The sequence below is a fragment of the Martes martes genome, assembly GCF_963455335.1.
Source record: "Martes martes genome assembly, chromosome: 10".
Lineage (NCBI taxonomy): Eukaryota > Metazoa > Chordata > Mammalia > Carnivora > Mustelidae > Martes > Martes martes.
Genome location: NC_137898.1, coordinates 3,217,446 through 3,236,179, shown reverse-complemented (window position 1 = coordinate 3,236,179; position 18,734 = coordinate 3,217,446). Strand labels below are relative to the sequence as shown.

Sequence of the window (18,734 nt, the reverse complement as noted above, 5' to 3'; positions counted from 1 at the left end):
CACCCAGGGCAGGAAAACACCCAAGGTGTGGTCAAGTCATCGATGCCTTCACTTAGCAAGTAGCGTCAATGTGCTGTCTGTGCGGAACTGCGCTGCTCGCTGGTCGCAGCCGCCATCGTCCCTCACGTTTTACAGAGGTTGCAAAGCTGAACCGTATTTGTGATCATGTCAGGGCTGGAACAAACAGAGCCTGTGCAGGGACAGTCTCTTGAGCCCAGGTGGTCCCTGACCATGAGAGAGAGCCCTGTCATGTGCTGCTTCAGCACAGGTGACGGCAGCCCGGGAGGTGTGGGTCGCCCTGGCCTTGAGCCTGGTCGCCCTGGGAGCTCATGTCATGAACCACTGAAGTGGAGCCACAGGAGTGAGTGAGCAACGTTAAGGAGGGCTGTGCTCCCACGGAACTGTCTGTTTAGAAATTTCTTTGCATTTTGTGTCCAATTAGGAATACGTAAACAGAGGCAAGAAAGCAGTGAGTAGTATTCACACTCCAAAACTCAGGTCTGTGACACTGAGAGTGAGCTTTGAAAGAGTGAAAAAACATGACACTGTGACAATTTTCCAAAAATGTTTACTGGTTTTCTCATGCATGGTTATTTAGAGACAGTAGTGAAACGGGTTTTTTTCTACTGAATTTGAGCATTCCTGTTGTAATTTGACTGGTTTCTTTTGGCTTGTTTGGTGTAAATAATAGATTAGAGGCTGTATTTTCAAGCTGGGACACCATGGTAGTTGAAAGCTACCGTTTCCAAGGATTCCGTAAGACACTACAGAATTGTGACTGTCACTAGTCTTCTAGGACTGAAGAACACCCAGTACCTTTGTCTGATGTGTATGCGGATACTTACGATGTATCAATTTCTTTTTCATGGCACAAATCTTGCACATACCCGGTTAGATTTATTCCAAAGGATTTCATGAGTTTTGATCACATTATAAATAGTTTTTTTTTAATCTCCATTTCTAGTTCAATATATGAAAGTGAACTGTATTTCTAGTATTTAGAAATACAGTTCACTTTCATATATTGACCTTGTATCCTACAACTTAGTTAAACTCGCTTTAGTTCAGATAGCTGCTCTGTATTTTTCTTTTTTTTTTTTTTTAAGATTTTATTTATTTATCCGACAGAGATCACAAGTAGGCAGAGAGAGAGGAGGAAGCAGGCTCCCCGCTGAGTAGAGAGCCCGATGCAGGGCTCAATCCCAGGACCCTGAGATCATGACCCAAGCTGAAGGCAGAGGCTTAACCCCACTGAGCCACCCAGGTGCCCCTGCTCTGTATTTTTCTAATACTGCTCATCAAGTCATCTGCAAATAAAGGCAGTTTTATTTCTTTTCCAACCCATATGCTTTTGATTTCTCTTTCTTGCCTTATCACAGTGGCTAAGCGTTCTAGTACAGTGCTAAATGGAAGTGGTGGGAGTAGACATCCTTAACTTTGTTCCTGAATGTAGGGAAGATGCATTCAGTCTTTCACAACTGAGTGTACTGACAGCTGTGTATTTTTTTAGAAGCCTTCATCAAGTTGAGGCAGTCGTCGTCCGAGCCTGGGTTGCAGAGGTTTCCGTGAATGAGTGATGATTTGATCACACACCTTTCTCACATTTCTGTGGTTCTTCATGTTAGTCCTTTGATACGGTGAATTTCTCTGATTTTTTCAAATATTGGCCCAACTTATGTTCCTGGGATAAACCCCACTTGTCATGGTATCTTGTTCTTTTAATTTATTACTGATTTGTTTTGCTAACATTTTGTTAAGAAACATTTTCATCTGTGTCTGTGAAGGATATTTATTGGTCTGTAGTTTTCTTGAAATGTGTCTGGTGTGTTTTGGTGTCAGGATAATGCCACTCTTATAGAATGAGTTAGATATTCCTCCTTCTTCACATTTTTGCAATAGTTTGTGTAGAATTGGTACTTTTTTCATAAATGTTTGGTAGAGTTCACCAGTGAAGGCATTTAGAGTAGAGATAGAGTGTATGGGCATCGTGTGTGTGTGTCTGTGTGTGTGTGGTCTGTAGCTACAAGTTCAAGTTCAGGTATGGGTCACCTGTTTCTCACTGAGTGGCTCTCATAGATATGTCTTTCCTGAAATTTGCCTGTTTTATCCAGGTTTCTTATAGCTGTCCACAGTTTTCCCATATTACCATTTCAGTGTCTGTAGGGTCTGTACTGATGCCCCCTCTTTCATTCTTCATGTTGGTGATTTATATCTTTCTTCTCAATCACTCTCAGTGATATTTAGGAAGATCCCGGTTTTACCTTCATTTTATATACACCCAGTGTGGGGCTTGAACTCACAACTCCGACATCAAGTCGCACACTCCACTGACCAAGGCCAACCAGGTGTTCCTTCCTTGCATGTTCACTTTCATTTAGTTCAAAATATTTTCCCATTTCCCTTGTGATTTCTTCTTTTGACAATGGGTTATTTGGAAGTGTGCTAATTCCAAATATTTGGGACCTTTCTAGATGTCTTTTTATTACGGATTTCTAATGTAATTCACTTGAGGTCAGAGGAAATATACTTGGTATGATTTCAGTCTCTCTGAATACGTGGAGATTGTTCTGTGTTGGAGAATGTTCTGTGTGTGCTGCTGTTGGGTGGAACGGTCTCTCATGTTGGTTGGGTGAGGTGACGCTGCTGCTTCCGGGCTTCTCTGTCCGCGTGAGCCGGTCGTTTGGCTCAGGGTCTCAGTTACCAAATTAGGTGGCGAGATGGGGGGGTGTCTCCTGACTATCTCTCCTCTCAGCCTTACCATGTTCCTCTCTTCTTTCAATCTGTGTTTTAATTCACTTTTTTAAAGTTGATTTTGAAATTAACCTGTTTTACTAAAGAAATACAGAAAGCAAAGTGTTAAAAATAAAATGAAAGGCAGCCAGAGAGATTTTTACTGAGTAGACTTGGATTGATCCTTCAAACTTGTTCATGAGCCGTGATTGTTCTTTGTCATTGTATCATTATACATGAAGACTAGCTCAGAGAGACAGCGTGTAACTAGTCACCATTTTATTGTACTTTGGTAAATATGTTAAATTCATTAGCACAAGTCATAGACTTTTCAGGGTATAATTTCTTTTGTACAAAATGTTACTAACAATATAAGAGTAAATAGGAGATCAAGTTACTCCGAAATTATAAAAAAAACTGTTATCAGTTTAGCCTTTGAGAATCTGTAACAGATTGAAGATCCAATTTAAAGATTATTTGAATGACCCTTATGACCTCTTCCGGGGCTTTTCTTCTGAACTGATGTGCTTAATTATTGCAACCAGACCCTGGCCTACGGGGACATGAACCACGAGTGGATCGGCAACGAGTGGCTGCCCAGCCTGGGCCTGGCGCAGTACCGCAGCTACTTCATGGAGTGCCTGGTGGACGCCCGCATGCTGGACCACCTGACCAAGAAGGACCTGCGGGGGCAGCTGAAGATGGTGGACAGCCTCCACAGGTGCGCCCGGGGGAGTCCTGCCCGTTAGCTCCGGGAGCTCGTGCCGCTGCCATGGCTCACTTTTTTTTTTTTTTTTTCCCCCAATAGAAACAGTTTCCAGTGTGGAATCATGTGCCTGCGGAGATTAAATTATGACCGAAAAGAACTGGAGAAGAAAAGAGAAGAAAGCCAGAATGAAATAAAAGGCTAGTATATCGTGTGTCGTGGATGTGGGGTACTGCTGCTTCCCACGGTGCTAACAGCCTGGTGACTGCCTATTTAAAAACAAAAACAGGAAGGGAAAAAAAAAAAAAGTTAAAAAATTACAAGGGGCACCCAGCCGGCTCCGTCAGTGGAGCGTGCTACTCTTGATCTCGGGGTTGTGTGTTCAAGCCCCATGATGGATGTAGAGATTACTGAAAAACAAAACTTTAAAAAGAGATTAAAAATAAATAAAATAAGCAATTAAAAAAAAGTAAGGAAAGGCTTTAAGTGGAGAAGACTAGTCCGGCATCATTACAGAGAAAGGAGGGGTGACTGGGCGCCTCTAAGACCCTCCTCTGTGCCCGTTACCTTGTGCTTACATCAGTCTGTGAGGTTGGGGTCTCAAGGTGAGCACTTTTCCTGTGACCTCAGACCTCTCCCGCTGTGAGGACACATGTCCTCCTTCGTCCAGAAATGCTGCTACGTGAGGCCAGACGGCAACAGAGCAGAGGCGAACAGGCCCGTGCCGCGTGCTGCTTGGCGGAAGTGTGACGAACACTGCTGTCTAGCCGGGGCCTGAGGGAGCCGCGCGGGGTTACCGTGCCAGTCCGGCCCTAAAGACGGGATGGAGAGCCCCTTCTTGGGGCCGGGCAGTGGGCAGAGGCATTTTCGGGTAGAAGATAGGCCGAGGGGTGTTACGGGGACAAGGGTGCTCGGCTGGGAGGTGGCAGGTGCTCTCCTCTGCTGCGGAGCTACCCACCCAGGGCACCTCTCAGTGAGCAGTGTGGAAATAAGGTGGAAATAAGGTGGTAACGATTATTAAGCTCCCAAGTAAAGGCTCACCAAATTTTCAGTATAAAGGAATCACTAAGAATGGTAAAAGCACGTGAGCTGTGTTGACCAGCCCTAAGCATGTAGGTTGATTTCCGTTATCCTTACTACCGCAGTCCCCGTAAGTGCGGTTATTGTCCCGTGTCTTTAGTAAGACAGAAATTAAAGACAATGATATGGTTGGGGAGGTGGCCCATTTGAAGGCTAGTAGTCTAGCCATGATTGAGTTCCTGCGAATCACAGGAAAAATCTTTAGCTAACATTTGTAATCTGTCTTCTAAACACATGCAATACAATGCATTTAACATATAAATACAGTTATGATCTCTAAATATTTTACCGGCTGTGCCTGTGTGTGTATATCTGTCCTTTTATCTAGAAAAGGAGGTGGGAGATGAGATATGTAAATCTGTTTTTTTGTTTCGTATTTCCATCTTAAATCTTTTCACAGTTGATGGACGCGGTCTTTGGAAGGAACTGGTGATCTTCTGGCTGTATTTTTTTTACAGGGTGGCTATTTTTCGATCTCAGCTAGAGCAAAAGTGATAGTTTATTACTTTGCATAAATATAAGATCTTCCCCCACAGTTTCTCATATGCTGGAGAATATCTTCCAGGTTCTGTTTTTAAAATGCAACAATTAAAAAAGTCTTTGAGATTATGAGGGGCTTGTGTCGAATTCACAAGCTGCGCAGCCACAGTGCCCACGGCCCGTGCCTCTGATGGGAGGACGGCATTTCAGAAGATCCGGGGTCTGTAGGGCAAGCACGTGCCTACCTAGTGGGCGTTCAGATTCTTGGTGTGTCCTTTTGGTTTCCGAAGCCTGGGCCCCCCTCGCTTTCTGTTCCCTAGAAACTCTGTGTGTGTAGTAAGTTCCTTGCCCCCAGGTCAAGTCGGAGTGAGCTTCAGTAGGACGGTCTCCACCGGACAAGCCACAGGCCAGGACGGCAGCGTGCGAGTGCAGTAGAGGCCCTCCGTGCGCCCACCTGGCTGTGCCCCCGGGCCCGTGCAGCTCATGTCTCTTGTCAGGAGCCGGAGGCTTGGGGCCTGTGGGGGTGTCTTGATCGTGTGTTGCGGGGCGGACGCGGGAAAAGAGCTTCCTGCAGTGCCTGGAGCATCGTTTTCACTCGTCTGCAGATGTGTTGGTTTGGAGCAACGATCGAGTGATTCGCTGGATCCTGTCGATCGGCCTTAAAGAATACGCCAACAACCTCATCGAGAGCGGGGTCCACGGCGCGCTGATGGCCTTGGATGAGACCTTCGATGCCAACGCCCTGGCACTCCTGCTGCAGATCCCGACACAGAACACGCAGGTGACGTGGCTGCGCCCGCACCCTGCCCCCCAGCCACCGCCTCGCTCCACCTTCGAGCCAAACCCCCGGCCAGCCGGTCCTCTCTCCCCCTGCTTCATCCGCCACGTGGTGGCTCAGAGTGCACAGCGCTCCCTAGCTGCTCCTCGCGTCTGCCTGCCCTTCCCGGGCCTGGGGCACGCGGGAGTCCTGGAGTAGATGGTATCCGGGAGACCCGCGTCCATACCGGCTACTCGTAGAGCAGCCCAGGAAAGGGACACTCTCACTCGAGTGTGCCACCGGACGGAGGTCTTGGGAACTTTCTCATTTCCCTGTGTCCTCCTTTTTTACCTATGGGCTCATTGGAGAATCAGGAATGTTTCTGTTTGTCTACAGAACATCGTACTTGCCCAGTCCCTCAACCTCCAGCAGCAGCCCGCACGGCACACTTGTTACCCGGTGGCCCAGGAGCCCGCGGATGCCCACCTCCCAGGGCCTGTAAATGACTCCCCGTTAAAACCGCTGACTTAAAGTACACTGCATGGTTCCAGGCCTTCAGCCCTTGAGTTATTGTTGGTTTCTTTTTAAAATTCTCCGTTTAAAAGCAGCCGTGGTACGCGGACATCCTCCAGATGAGACTGATGGGAGTGTGGGGGCCTTGTTCTGTTATGATTTCAGGCTCGCGCTGTCTTGGAGAGAGAGTTTAACAACCTTCTGGTCATGGGGACTGACAGAAGGTTCGATGAAGTAAGTTTTCAGCCTAATGATTTTTAAATGTGCATTAAATGTAAACTTGATATTTGGGGGCGCCCTTCTGGCTCAGCTTGGTGGAGCGTGGGCCTCTTGATCTCAGGGTTGTGGGCTCGAGCCCCACATTAGGTACAGAGATAACCTAAAAGTAAAATCTGTAAATATAAAGAAACCAACGTAAATTTGCATATTTGCAGGAGCCGGGTAGTCTGGATGACTTCCAAGTGTGGAGATGCTTTTACTGTATGAGTCAAGCTTTGCTCTTAATTTATTAACAAATAAGCTAATACAAAAGCAGTATTTTCACTAAGATGGGGAGGTGTTTTTTTTTAATTTTTGCTATTTAACTTTTGATACCCTTCAGAAATGTTTTTCACATCAGAAAGCATTAGTTGCAGTCTGGGAAGAGAGTCTGAGCTGTGTTTTGGGACAGTGGATACCTCACCCCATCCGGGGCCCCTTGCGCTCTGGTGGAAGGTTTCAGAAGTTTTTTTGGAAACATAGGACACATTCATGGCATACGAGACCATGACTCGTGTGCTCCCACACCACGACATGTTACTGTCTTCATCGCTGTGCGAACACTTGAGTGTGGCGGGAACAGAACACCTGACCCGCTGGCCTGTCCCAGCCTGAAGACTGTTTTGGAGACAAAAACGTAGTATCTTACCGAGCTAGAAGGTGATCTTTGCTGGAGAAGGAGTGACACGTGGCAGACAGGCACACCCCCAGGGGGCCCAGGATTGTCCTGCTTTGTGCCCAGCTGGGGTCCCAGCATGAGGGCGGCCCTGCTCCCTTTTGCTCCCTGAAGTTCCCAGTCCGGGCACGAAGTCCGATGGTCATCAAGAATGGAGTTAGATACACGTGAACAAAAATGCGGTGACAAGGACATTTTAAAGGGATGGTGACTTTACTGCGTATTTTGTCCTTTGTTTTAAAAGCAGTCCTGCTTTCTGCCCTTTAATTTACCAGGACGACGATAAAAGCTTTAGGAGGGCACCTTCCTGGAGGAAAAAGTTTAGACCAAAGGACGTTCGTGGCTTAGCTGCTGGGTCAGCAGAGACTCTCCCCGCAAACTTCCGGGTCACTTCTCTGTCCTCGCCCTCTGTGCAGCCAAAGAAGATGCAGCTGGACGGTACGTGACGCCCCACGCCCCCCCGGCCGCGGCCGGCAGCACGAGCAGCTTTCTGGCAGGGGCACTAACAGCGGTCCGAGCTGGGGGTTCGGGGGCGTGTGGCTGCGGTTGCACGCAAGCTCAGGGAAGGCTTTCTGGAAAGTGCTTTCCTCGGGGCTGTATGTGGGCCGCGAGAGCAGAACTCGCAGCCTTCTGCACAGGCAGAGCGTACACATGCCCTAGAATTGACCCTCACAGCTGTGCAGGAAGTTCAGACACAGACAGGTTTTCCGATCTCTCCTGGTTGAACAGTAGCACGTTCTCCCGACTGATGAAGCTGAGCAGCGCGCGTGTCCTCAGAGTGTGGGACCAACGTCCGCGCATGCAGAGACGTGTTTGTGCGGCCCGGGGGGCTCTGCCCTGAGCGGCAGGAGCTTTCCCACCGCATCCTTCATCCCTGGGACTTGTCTCTGCGCGGGAGGAGTGACTGAGTCCGTTGTCATCAGCGCGGTCTCCACCTCCGTCCCTGCTCACACTTGTCCGGGTCATGACACGTTGTAAGAGGAGGCGGCACAGGGAGCGGGGGACCCCGGGAGGTCCTCTCAGAGCGCGGCCAGTCCTGTCGGTACTCTGGCTGGACAGTTGTCGTGTCACATCGAGCGTGACAGTCCCTGGACAGTCCCTCTGCTAGTGAGGACTTGGCTGTAGCCTGCGGAGGGACGGCTCCGCTCTGACCCCGTCCCACTCAGTGACAAGAGGGAGGCCCAGACTCCCCGGCCTGGGCTGGAATTGGGTTCTGCCCCGCGCAAGGCGCATGACCTTGAGCCCTGTGCCTCAGTGTCCCCATCTGTAGTGTGGTTGTTGCACTAGCGTCTTCCTCACTGATGGCTTGTGGCAGCGAGTCCTTCACGGGAAGCGGTTGGCAAGTGCCCGGCGTGCCCCGACCCGTCGGCCCGTGTGACGGGCAGCCGCACGCTCCCGCTCGGTGGACGGGCTAGGCGACTGCAGGGAAGGGCGCGGGTGTAGACGCACAGCGCAGTGTTCCGCTTCCCGTGCCCCTCGCTCTGCCTGTGCCGAGGGCTGCGAGTTCTGCTCTCGCTGCCCACGTACAGCCCCGAGGAAAGCCGTTTCCAGAAAGCCTTCGCGGAGCACTGAGTGGGGGAGGCTCGCCGGGCGGTGTTTTCGTTTAAAACACTGAATCTCTTCGCCAGGCTTCAGCAACATGCTTAACGAGGGGAAACCAGCCTTTTGAAAAAATAGCATTTTTCTTCAAGAAGCCTGTAGGTGGTTTCTCTAGGGTTTAGTGGTCACTTAGCCTTCGGCTTCTGGGGCAGTCGGCCTGCTCACGGCTCCGCTTCACAAATCGCATCGGGCTTGTTAGAAACGTTAGCGACGTTTGGATTGCAGCTCGGGTGAACGAAACATGCCCCTAGAGAAAGGCGCAGGGAGCACAGCCCCGGGAGGGGACCCTTGCCCGCGTAGCCACGGACGCGTAACTCGGGTCCCGTGGGCATCCTGGCTTCTGAAATGCAGGGTGCGTGGGGCCCGGCGCCCCAGCTCCCTGCATGTGCTTCCCGGCCCCGGGGCGGACGTCGGTGACGGGGCTCCTGGGCCGCCCGTGGGAGACGGGACTGGGGCTGGGGACTGCCAGTGGCCCGCAGCCGAGCCATGCGGGGGCTCTCGATAGCACGGAGCACCTGAGGCACGCCCGCTGCTGCCGCGGCCGCAGGAAAGGGCGCTGGGCTTGGGTTTCCTGAGCGCAGTCCTGCACCTGCTGCCGGGAGGGCAAGGCCGTCCTCGGACAGACGGCCGGAGCGGGCCTCGGGACGGGCCCCGGGTGCCCCGCAGCGGCCTGGGAACACTCAGCTTGCTGCCGGGCTGTTTGCCTCCCACTCTCCCTGGACAGATGGATACTTAGGACTGAAAGAAAAGTCCAGAAAAGTCTATAAATCTGGAGGCTTTAAGGAGAGCTGGAGTCACCGTGTTCATGATTGTTACTAATGCAGATGAGTGTGGCAGAATTGCTCTCCTGTCATCTGCTGCCCCGGGGCCCCCCGGGCTGCTCGGGGGGTGGGGGGACAAGGCCACTCGGTGACTCAGTTCTCCTCCTCTGGCTCCTCCTGTCCCGCTCGGTGGTCCCCTGGGAGCCCCTCCGTAGGCGCTGCTATGGGCGTGAATGTGCGTGTGCGCGCGTGTGTGTGCCGCCGCGTGCCGCTCTGAGACTAACCGCATGCTGTGTTTGCACGCCTCCCCTCGTGGCCGTCGGAGCAGGCGGCGTGTCGGGACCGCAGAGGCCGGATTCCGCCACGGTCAGGACTTACTCCTGCTGACGCCTCCTGCGGGTGAGTAGCCAGGAGAGGCGGCCCCGGGAGCTCAGGGCCCCGCGCAGCAGAGTGTGCGCACGAGCCCCCGTGCCCACCGTGCACGCCGCACACACAGGCCGCCGTGTCCTGGGTCCGCAAGCGAGACAGGGTATCTCACTTCTGTCCTTGCTGGCTCCGGCGTCAGCTCCTGTCTTCTGGGGGGTACGGGGCGGGGAGAGGCAGGACAGCACAGGAGAGGGAACCTGGCCCTCGGTGGGCTGTCCCCAGCGGGTCTCTGGCGCCTGGGTGGCTGCCTGCGCCTGCCGTCACCCCCCAGGCCGCCGCCGCCACCAGCCCCCTACTGTAGACACACGGTCCTGAGTGACTCAGGCCCCACGTTTGAAGCTTCGTGAGGCAGCCCCACCATGCGGCGCTGAGAGCCTCTCCACTGAGAGACTGGGGTTTGCCTTAAAGATCGGTTTGAGAGAGCGCGGGGAGCGCGTGCGCACACGCGTGTGAGCGGTGGGGGAGGGGCTGCGTGCGCGAGCCTCTCCCGGCCTCCGTGCTGTCCGTGGAGCCCGATGCGGAGCTCAGTCTCATGACCGCGAGGGCCCGATCTGAGCCCAAACCAGGAGTCAGACGCCCCACCGACTGAGCCCCCCGGGCGCCCTAAGAGGCTAGTCTAAAAAAACACACAAAAAAACAAAAAGCCAAGTGCGTTGCCCTGAGAGGGGCTGAGTTTGTGGATTGAGATTTCCAGTGCAGGCCCAGGAGCCCAGCCTCCTGCCCCTGCTCTGGGGGCCCTGGGGTGGCGGCGGGGGGGGGGGCTTGTTTGCTCTTACGGGGTTTCTTCCCTCAGCCAGGAGGTGTGGTTGCTGGGGGCTCCCTGCTGGCTCAGTCTGAGGGGCGTGCGGCTCTGGGTCTCAGGCTCGAGTTCGAGCCCCACGTTGGGTGTGGAGTTACTTAACAATAAAACCTTTTCAAACTTTTGGTTTTTTATCCTTTTTTAAAATTGGTAACTTTTAGACGTAGGCCAAAATGAATTCTCATTGACAAGCAAAAAGCTCGATGTTTTCTCTAACTTCTCGGAGGGGCTGAAGACCCAGTTGCAGGAGGGAAGGCGCGCTGCGGCCTGCCCGGCCTAGAAGCCCTTGTTCACGTGGCTTGTCTTAAGGCTGATTCTTTCCCCGAAACAAATAACACGTTACACATTAATAATAATAATGATAAAAAGGCTGATTCTTTTGTCTGTTTTTATTTTCCAGTTTACCCGCACTACTTCTACAGATGATCATGCAGCATTTTGAATCCAACAAAGACTACATTTTAAAGTTCAATGGAATCTTTAATCTGTTAATACTTGTTATATGGACCGTGAGATATTTTATTACAGAGTTTTTAATTAGCAAAAAATTCATGAATACCATAGAGAAAATATTTTAGAATTTAATGTTTCTTATATTTATGTAAACTTATGACTTCATTTACATAGTTACTGACTTTTTCGTGTATATCCAGGCTATAAATATCCTTTCAAATCAATTCATGTTCTTTTATCTAATTTTAGTCTTTCAGATGAATGTACTGTAATGCTTGTATGTATAAATCCTAAGAACAAATCTAGGGCTTTTGTAAATTGTGCATTTATTGTAATTACCATTGCTTAATTTGTTATTAATAAACCCTGACAGAGAAGATTTTTCCATGCTTGTAAAGTCATCATGACACAACGTGTGCTATCAAACGGACCCCAGCTCCACAACAATCATTTTGAAAGAAGCAGACTCGATTTCAAGCAACTGTTGTATTTTAATGACTGACCTTAACTCTACTTTTTCTAGCAAGAAATGTTTTTTTCCACAGCCTGAACAGATTTAAACTATCTGGTGTTAAATATCACCTTCTGAAAATTTGGACTGGAAAGATTATCGGAACACTATGGGAATCTCTTAGGACCCCTGGACTCTTTATAGCCTCGCCCCCCGGGGGGGCTCGGGGCGAGCTGAGGACCCTGAGGGCCTGGGGGGGGGGGCCTGGGCGCCCTCCTGGAGTGGAGCTCGCTGGCGAGGACTCTCAGAGGACCAATCAGGAAGCACTGCCCCCCCCCCAGCTGGGTGCCTGCAGGGGAGGAGGCGCCGGCCTGGAAATACTGTGGCGCAACTCTAACAAGGCCTTACTGTTCTTATGTAAATCATCTTTTTACATTTGTTTGTAAACACGTTTAAAGAATGGACCTAGTCGTACATTTTTAGACTTTGATGAGATAGCCCTTTCGGATCGTGTAAGGAGCAAATGTATCTCTTCCTTTCTCCTCGGCATATTAAAAAGCCAGCAAGAATTGTGTCCGATCCCCGTGCGTTATTTATTATGCCGCTGATAGAGCTGGAAACGGCATGTCTTTCTACACCTGGTTTCTGCTTTTCATTTACTCTTACGGTTCACTGTTACCGCTCTGTTTTTCTATTAATCTTTTGTGAACTTCCTGACTATGTAACAAAGTCTGTACAGTCTACTTTTGAGCTATTTTTATCACAGTATTATTTATTGCTGTCTTTCAATACAGTACTGAAGCCTTTTCCACTGCCAATAAAGAACACTGAGAACCAGCTGCCGGGCGTCGCCGACTCCCTGTGCGCGTCCCCCTGTGGGCCCCCGGTGGTGCAGGGGGTCTAGTGTGCAGAGCAGCTCGGAGACCCAAATAGCCCAAGGGTGCATGAGCAGGCCTGGGGTGTCCCCCGGAGGGGGACCCGGTGTTTGTGCCCTGGGTCCCGGAGGCACAGAGACTCCCATCTCCCTGGCCCCCTCCAGGGCCCCAATGAGGCCGGGAAGCGTGTGCGTGTGCAAGCGTGCGTGCGTGCTCACCACTGTTTTCTCATCTCCCAGGCCGTCGTCTGCCTGGGCTCTCCTCTCCCGCGGCTGTCCTCGCGTGACCAGAGACGGTGCCCAGGGCTGCGTCCTTCCACTTCTCGTGGCCCCCGGGAACCCACGCGGCTACTCCTCAGAGAAGGTCCACGCAGCGCAGGGCAGAGGGGAGGGGGCGGTTAGGGCTAGCCGACTCCGACGGTCCCCCCTCCCCACGCCCGAGACCGGACCCCCCTTGGGGTGGGGAGGTGGGCACACCACCCACCGTGCGCCCTGCGAGGCAGGCCCTGCGAGGGCGGCTTGGTTCTGCCCGTCCCGCTCTGCCTGGCCCCGCAGAGTGGACAGGCTGCTGCTCCGAGCGAGCCGTGTGTCTTCTGTGCGTGAATCCGGCCGTTCTCGGTTCCGTCAGGGCACAGCCGGGTTCTCCTGTGTCCTCCTGTTAGAACCGGGCCGGCTGATCTTAGGGAATTCAGGGGAAGCCTCGTTCTCTGCATTTCTTAGTGCGCAGCGTTAAGCATGAGGCCTGGAACGGTGCCGGCCTCCTGCGCCTTTAATCTCACATTCCCGGGGCGCCTGGGAGGCTCAGTGGGTTAAAGCCTCTGCCTGCAGCTCAGGTCATGATCTCAAGGTCCTGGGATCGAGCCCCGCGTCGGGCTCTCTGCCCGGCGGGGAGCCTGCTTCCCCTTCTCTCTCTGCCTGCCTCTCTGCCTACTTGTGATCTCTGTCAAATAAATAAATGAAATCTTTAAAAAAAAAAAAAAAGATTTCACTTGCTGATTCCATTTATGCCTAAAAAGCAAACGTCCATTGAGAAAAAGAGCCGTAAGCAGGTGTCTGGGACATTCCGTGGCTCTGAGAAGGCCCGCTGGCTGCGCGTCTGGGGTCCGAGCTCCCCACCCTGATGTCGCAGGGCTCGCCCGTCATCCCTTGGCCCCACATGCTCCCCCGAGCCCCTCCCGCCGCTGCCCTCCCGGCTGCTGGGCCTCAGCCCTCCTTCCTGTTTCACATCGTGTGTTCTGAAGCCCCGTGGGTTTGGGTTCTAGTCCTCACGTGGCGCTAACTCTGTCCTGTGTGCAGGTGGACGGGGCGCTCCAGCTCCGCGCCGTCCTCCCGGCCTCCCGTGCGTTCTGCCTCCCGTAAGAACACCTGTCAGGGGCCCTCCCTGGGGGTCCTGGACGGGCTCAAGCTCCCTCACGGAGCTGCATCGACAAAGACCCCTTTTCCAGGTGAAGCCCCGTTCACAGGTTCCGGAGGCCTGGACAGAGGAGGTCTGCCGGGGGCCCCACCGGCCAGCCCGCCTCACTGTGGAACATGTCTAATGGCGACATCAGGGTAGGGAGGACGGGGCCCACCTTCCCAGCGAACAGGACGGGAGAGCAGGGAGCTGCTGAGCCGAGATTCGGGGAGGGAGCAGCCCAGGGTCTGGCCGGAGGAGAGCAGAGGACACAAAATCATGAAGGGGCACCTCTGGCACGAAGACGGATTTACTCGTGGTTGACCTTTGAACTTGAGTGTGCCGAGTATCGCCCGGCCACAGACTGGTGACGGTCGGGATGGGGGTCTGGGGGGACTCTGCTCTATTAAAAAGCTATTCCCATAACCCCCTCGAGGTTGTTGTGGAGGGCCTGCTCCGGGCAGCCACTTGGAGGTGCTGGGGACACCGTGGCCAGCGCTAACGGTCCTGCCCGCCGGCGGGAGGAGGCAGCGCCCGCCTGGACGCCCGGGCTCCTGCAGTGGAGGCTGCGGGTGGCAGCCACATGGTTGGGGGGCACCCCTGGATGGATTTCGGGGTGCACCAGTGCAGATGGAGCTGTGCAAGGGTGCCCCGATTTCCCCCACGTGCCCGCTGTCCCGCGGCCGGGCCCCGGGGGGGCCCATCTCGCATTATTTTCAACGGGTCTCGCCGGCCCTCTTCCGAGGAAGCCAACAGAACACAGTTCCTCTCCTCGCCGTGAGGGTCGGCCACCAGCCCGCGGCTTCCCGGCTTCAGCTCCACAGCCCAGGATGCGCTCCTAAAATTAAACAAAAACAATTTTTAAATTTTTTAATTAAAAGTAAATTAATTTGGGGGCGCCTGGGTGGTTCAGTGGGTTGAAGCCTCTGCCTTCGGCTCGGGTCATGATCCCGGGGTCCTGGGATCAAGTCCCCCCGCATCGGGCTCTCTGCTCGGCGGGGAGCCTGCTTCCCTCTCTCTCTGCCTGCCTCTCTGTCTACTTGTAATCTCTGTCAAATAAATAAATTTAAAAAATCTTTAAAAATAAATAAATAAATAAAATCTTTTAAAAATAAATAAATAAATAAATAAAAGTAAATTAATTTGAAATTTTTTAATTGAACAAAAGCAGTGTCGTGGAGGACTTGTGACATCACACAAGCTATAGGGCTGAAGAGATCTGAGTCATCCGTTCTCCATCACCCCATTTTCTGTTCAATTTTTAATTTTATTTTTTTATGATTTTAAACAATCTCTACACCCAACGTGGGGCTCAAACTCACGACCCCGAGATCGGCGAGTCACACGCTCCACCAATGGACCAGCCAGGTGCCCCTCTTTGTTTTGTTTTGTTTTTTAAAGATTTTATTTATTTATTTGACAGACAGAGATCACAACTAGGCAGAGAGGCAGGCAGAGAGAGAGGGGGAAACAGGCTCCCCGTCAAGCAGAGAGCCCAATGTGGGGCTCGATCCCAGGACCCTGGGATCATGACCTGAGCCGAAGGCAGAGGTTTAACCAACCGAGCCACCCAGGCGCCCCTTCAGTTCCGAGGAAAACAGTGGCGGCCATCATCCTTGTTCCCCCTCCCTGCCCCTGTGTGGCCGCCCCTGCTCCTCTCCTCGCGCCTCTCCCCTAAGAAACACATGCTTAGTGTGGGCTCCTGGCTCACCAGTCAGGATTCGCCTACTACTGGCATCTCTTTGAGGGGGATGAGAATTTAGCATCATTTACCACCAGCCTAGTGGACTGCTGGGCTTACAGCAGGGCGGGCACGGGGTACCACTGTGCTCCCCAGGGGTTATGGGCGAAATGGCGCCTGGGACTGGCTGTAAGATAATAGCGGCGAAGGGGCATCTGGGTTGATGCGGGTGAAGGCGGGATGTGTCCTGGGAGCGGCGACATGTCAGACTTGGAGAAGTGTGTCCCCGTTGCAATGGATCACAGGTCCTTTGCGACAACTCCCATCTGGGGTGGAGTCTAATGCCCCCGCCTTTAGCCTGGGCCACTGGTTGACCATAGGAATGTGCAGAGGGGAGACTCGGGGACCACTGCAGTGAGGCCATCAGAAGCCTTCTAGAAACCAGATCCCAAGTAGACATCCAACTGCCCAGAGACCACCCCCCACGCTGTAAGGGAGCCCAAACGAGCCCCACGTTGGCGCCGTGGACGGTGAGACCCCAGAGGTTCCTCCCATCCCCCGGTATGTGCCCGGCTCTTAAGTGAGGGAGCCACACCGGACGGCCCGGTCCCCGACGACAGGCCGGAGAAAAGGCACGACAATCTCCCCCAACAGGGAGAACCAAGTTCCCAGACATTCAGCCGAGCGTCTGAGCCAGCCCGGCCAAGGCTCCACCAGAAAGGACATGAGCCGCTGCCCTGCGCCCCGTCCAAACTCACGATCCCCGACCTGCCAGCACGGTACGAGGGTTGGTTTTTCTCGTGAACTTGTGGGGTGCCTTCTTACACGGCAGATGACTGGAACCTCGTGTCCCACGTGGACTGTCACACGTTCTGCGGCCTCTGTCTGTCTGTCTGCAGTCTTCGTCCAACCCCCCCAGAGACCTCCATCTGCCGTGGATTCTTCCCTGCCGCCTTGTAAAAGTCCCCCCCACCCCAAGAGCTTCATGGTAAAGAAACGACGATTTACTGTTTCTCTTGATTTGCTGGATCGCCAACCCGGGTGGCCCCTTGGCTGGTCTGTCCCAGATGCCCCCATGGGCCGGGGGCCACGGGCTGGTGCGGCCTGCAGGTCCGGGAGACCCGTGTTCCTGCTCACGTGGCCCGCTCACCTCCCGCACCGGGGTGCGTCATTGCAGGGCCTCCTCCAGCTCCGGAAATGCAAGATCCGAAACGAAGGGGGCCGCAGGGCCAGACCCCTGGAACGCCGTCCACAGAACTCATACCACGTTGTTTCCTGCCGCCTTATGCAGACGAGAACAAGTGCCAAGCCCAGCCGGGATGGAAGAGGCTAGAGACACAGACTCCATCCGTCTCTGGACGGGAGACACAGCTAGGTCGCCCTTGCAGATGGCACGCTTGTGTCCCCCTGAAACTCATATACTGAACCTAATGCACGACGTGATGGTGTTTGGTGGCGGGAACTTTGGGAGGTGCTCAGGTCCTGTGGGCGGGGGGGGGGGAGAGGAGGGGACCTCATGCCACTGCTCTCATAAAGGGGCCCCAGAGAGTTCCCTTGTCCCTGTGTCATGAGAGGGCCCACCGGGAAGGTGGCCATCTGTGAATGAGGAAGCCAGCTCTCCCCTGACACCACTTCTGCGGGTGCCCCGATCTCGGACTTCCAGCCTCTAGAGCTCTGGGAAGGGAAGTTTCTATTGTTTGTAAGCCACTCCCTCCGTGCTTTTCTGGGACAGAGACCCAGACACCAGGCCAGTCCCCTTGCAAAGAGGCAAGAGCGTGGTTCCTGGAGGTCTCAGCGGTCAGCTTCAGCTACAAACCGCCCCCCCACCCCCGTATGACCCACCTGGGTCCTGCATGCGATCACTATTGTCCCTGGAACAGAGAGAATAAGAGATTAATTATTTTGTGGATAACCTGGTGTTTTTGTTTTTTTTTAAAGATTTTTATTTATTTGACAGGCAGAGATCACAAGAAGGCAGAGAAGCGGGCAGAGAGGGGGAAGCAGGCTCCCTGCTGAGCAGAGAGCCCGATGCAGGGCTCGATGACCTGAGCCAACAGAGGCTTCAACCCACTGAGCCACCCAGGTGCCCCTGGATAACCTGTTCCTAATTTAGCAAAAACAATTTCTTGGCCATGAGCCCTTAGCATGAAGACAATACTCAAGTGTACAGATTTGGTAATAACTTGTGCGCTAAGAGTCGAACCCAGCCAGGCCAGCAGATGGCTGCTCCTGGGCACTCCAGGATGCACAGCAACGATGGAGGTCTTAACGGTTAGGGTGAGGTCTTCCTTCACTGTGGGACTTGGGCTTCTTGTGAGCTGGTCGGAATTCTCATTTTCAGGGGTTCTGTACTTTGTAGGCTCCCTACTCTGGGGGAAAAATTGTATTTTTACAAACGTATTGGTATCTAAATGAATACAGCAACTACAAATACGTTCTTCAACCTAAAATGTCAATTTTTCCTTCTGATTTTAAAACATTTTCAGGGCCCCTGGGTGGCTCAGTGGGCTAAGCGTCTGACTCTTGATTTCAGCTCAGGTCACGATCTTGGGGGTCCTGAGATGGGAGCCCGGCTAGGGTTCTGGCAGAGCGGGGTCTGCTTCTCTCCTTTTGCCCTTCCCCCCACTCTAACTCGCCCACGAATAAGTAAATCTTTAAAATAAAACATCTTTATGGGTCTTTGTGGTGGGCTGGATGGTGGCCTCCAAAAGGTAAATCCAGGGGCGCCTGGCTGCCTCAGTCCCTGAAGCAAGCGACTCCCCACCTCCGGGTTGTGAGTTCAAGCGCCCCCTTGGGCAGAGATCTTACAAAATCTTTAGGGGGGAAAAAAAAGGTAAGTCCATGCCCTAATCCCTTGCATGCGGATCTTCCCTCCTGGCAAAGATGGGACTCGGTGAGGGCTGGAGAGCTTATCCTGGGTTACTCCGGTGGGCCCGAAACGCAGTCCCCCCTCTCCTCGTGCGGGGGCCGCGGGGGCTCGGGGACCGCGGTCCGGGGCAGGGGTCGGAGGCCAGCGGCGCGACGCAGCCACGAGCTGGAAGGCGCAGGAAGGGCCGCTCTGCAAGCGCAGCCCGCAGGGGCGCGGGCGGGGTCCCAG

The 18,734-nt window shown here is 53.2% G+C and overlaps 1 protein-coding gene across 3 annotated transcripts in view; it reads left to right on the top strand.

The window, feature by feature from the left end:
• Positions 1-12,258, top strand: part of PPFIA1 (PTPRF interacting protein alpha 1) — an 84,277-nt gene extending 72,019 nt beyond the window's left edge. For all 3 annotated transcript variants that reach the window (XM_080814959.1, XM_080814958.1, XM_080814960.1), the window contains 7 exons: positions 3,276-3,451; positions 3,539-3,636; positions 5,602-5,777; positions 6,432-6,500; positions 7,476-7,638; positions 9,889-9,959; positions 11,186-12,258. In XM_080814959.1, the coding sequence (XP_080671085.1) occupies positions 3,276-3,451; positions 3,539-3,636; positions 5,602-5,777; positions 6,432-6,500; positions 7,476-7,638; positions 9,889-9,947 (741 nt within the window). In that variant the 3' untranslated portion in view covers positions 9,948-9,959; positions 11,186-12,258. The remainder of the gene's footprint in view (positions 1-3,275; positions 3,452-3,538; positions 3,637-5,601; positions 5,778-6,431; positions 6,501-7,475; positions 7,639-9,888; positions 9,960-11,185) is intronic.
• The last annotated feature ends 6,476 nt before the right edge of the window (positions 12,259-18,734 follow it).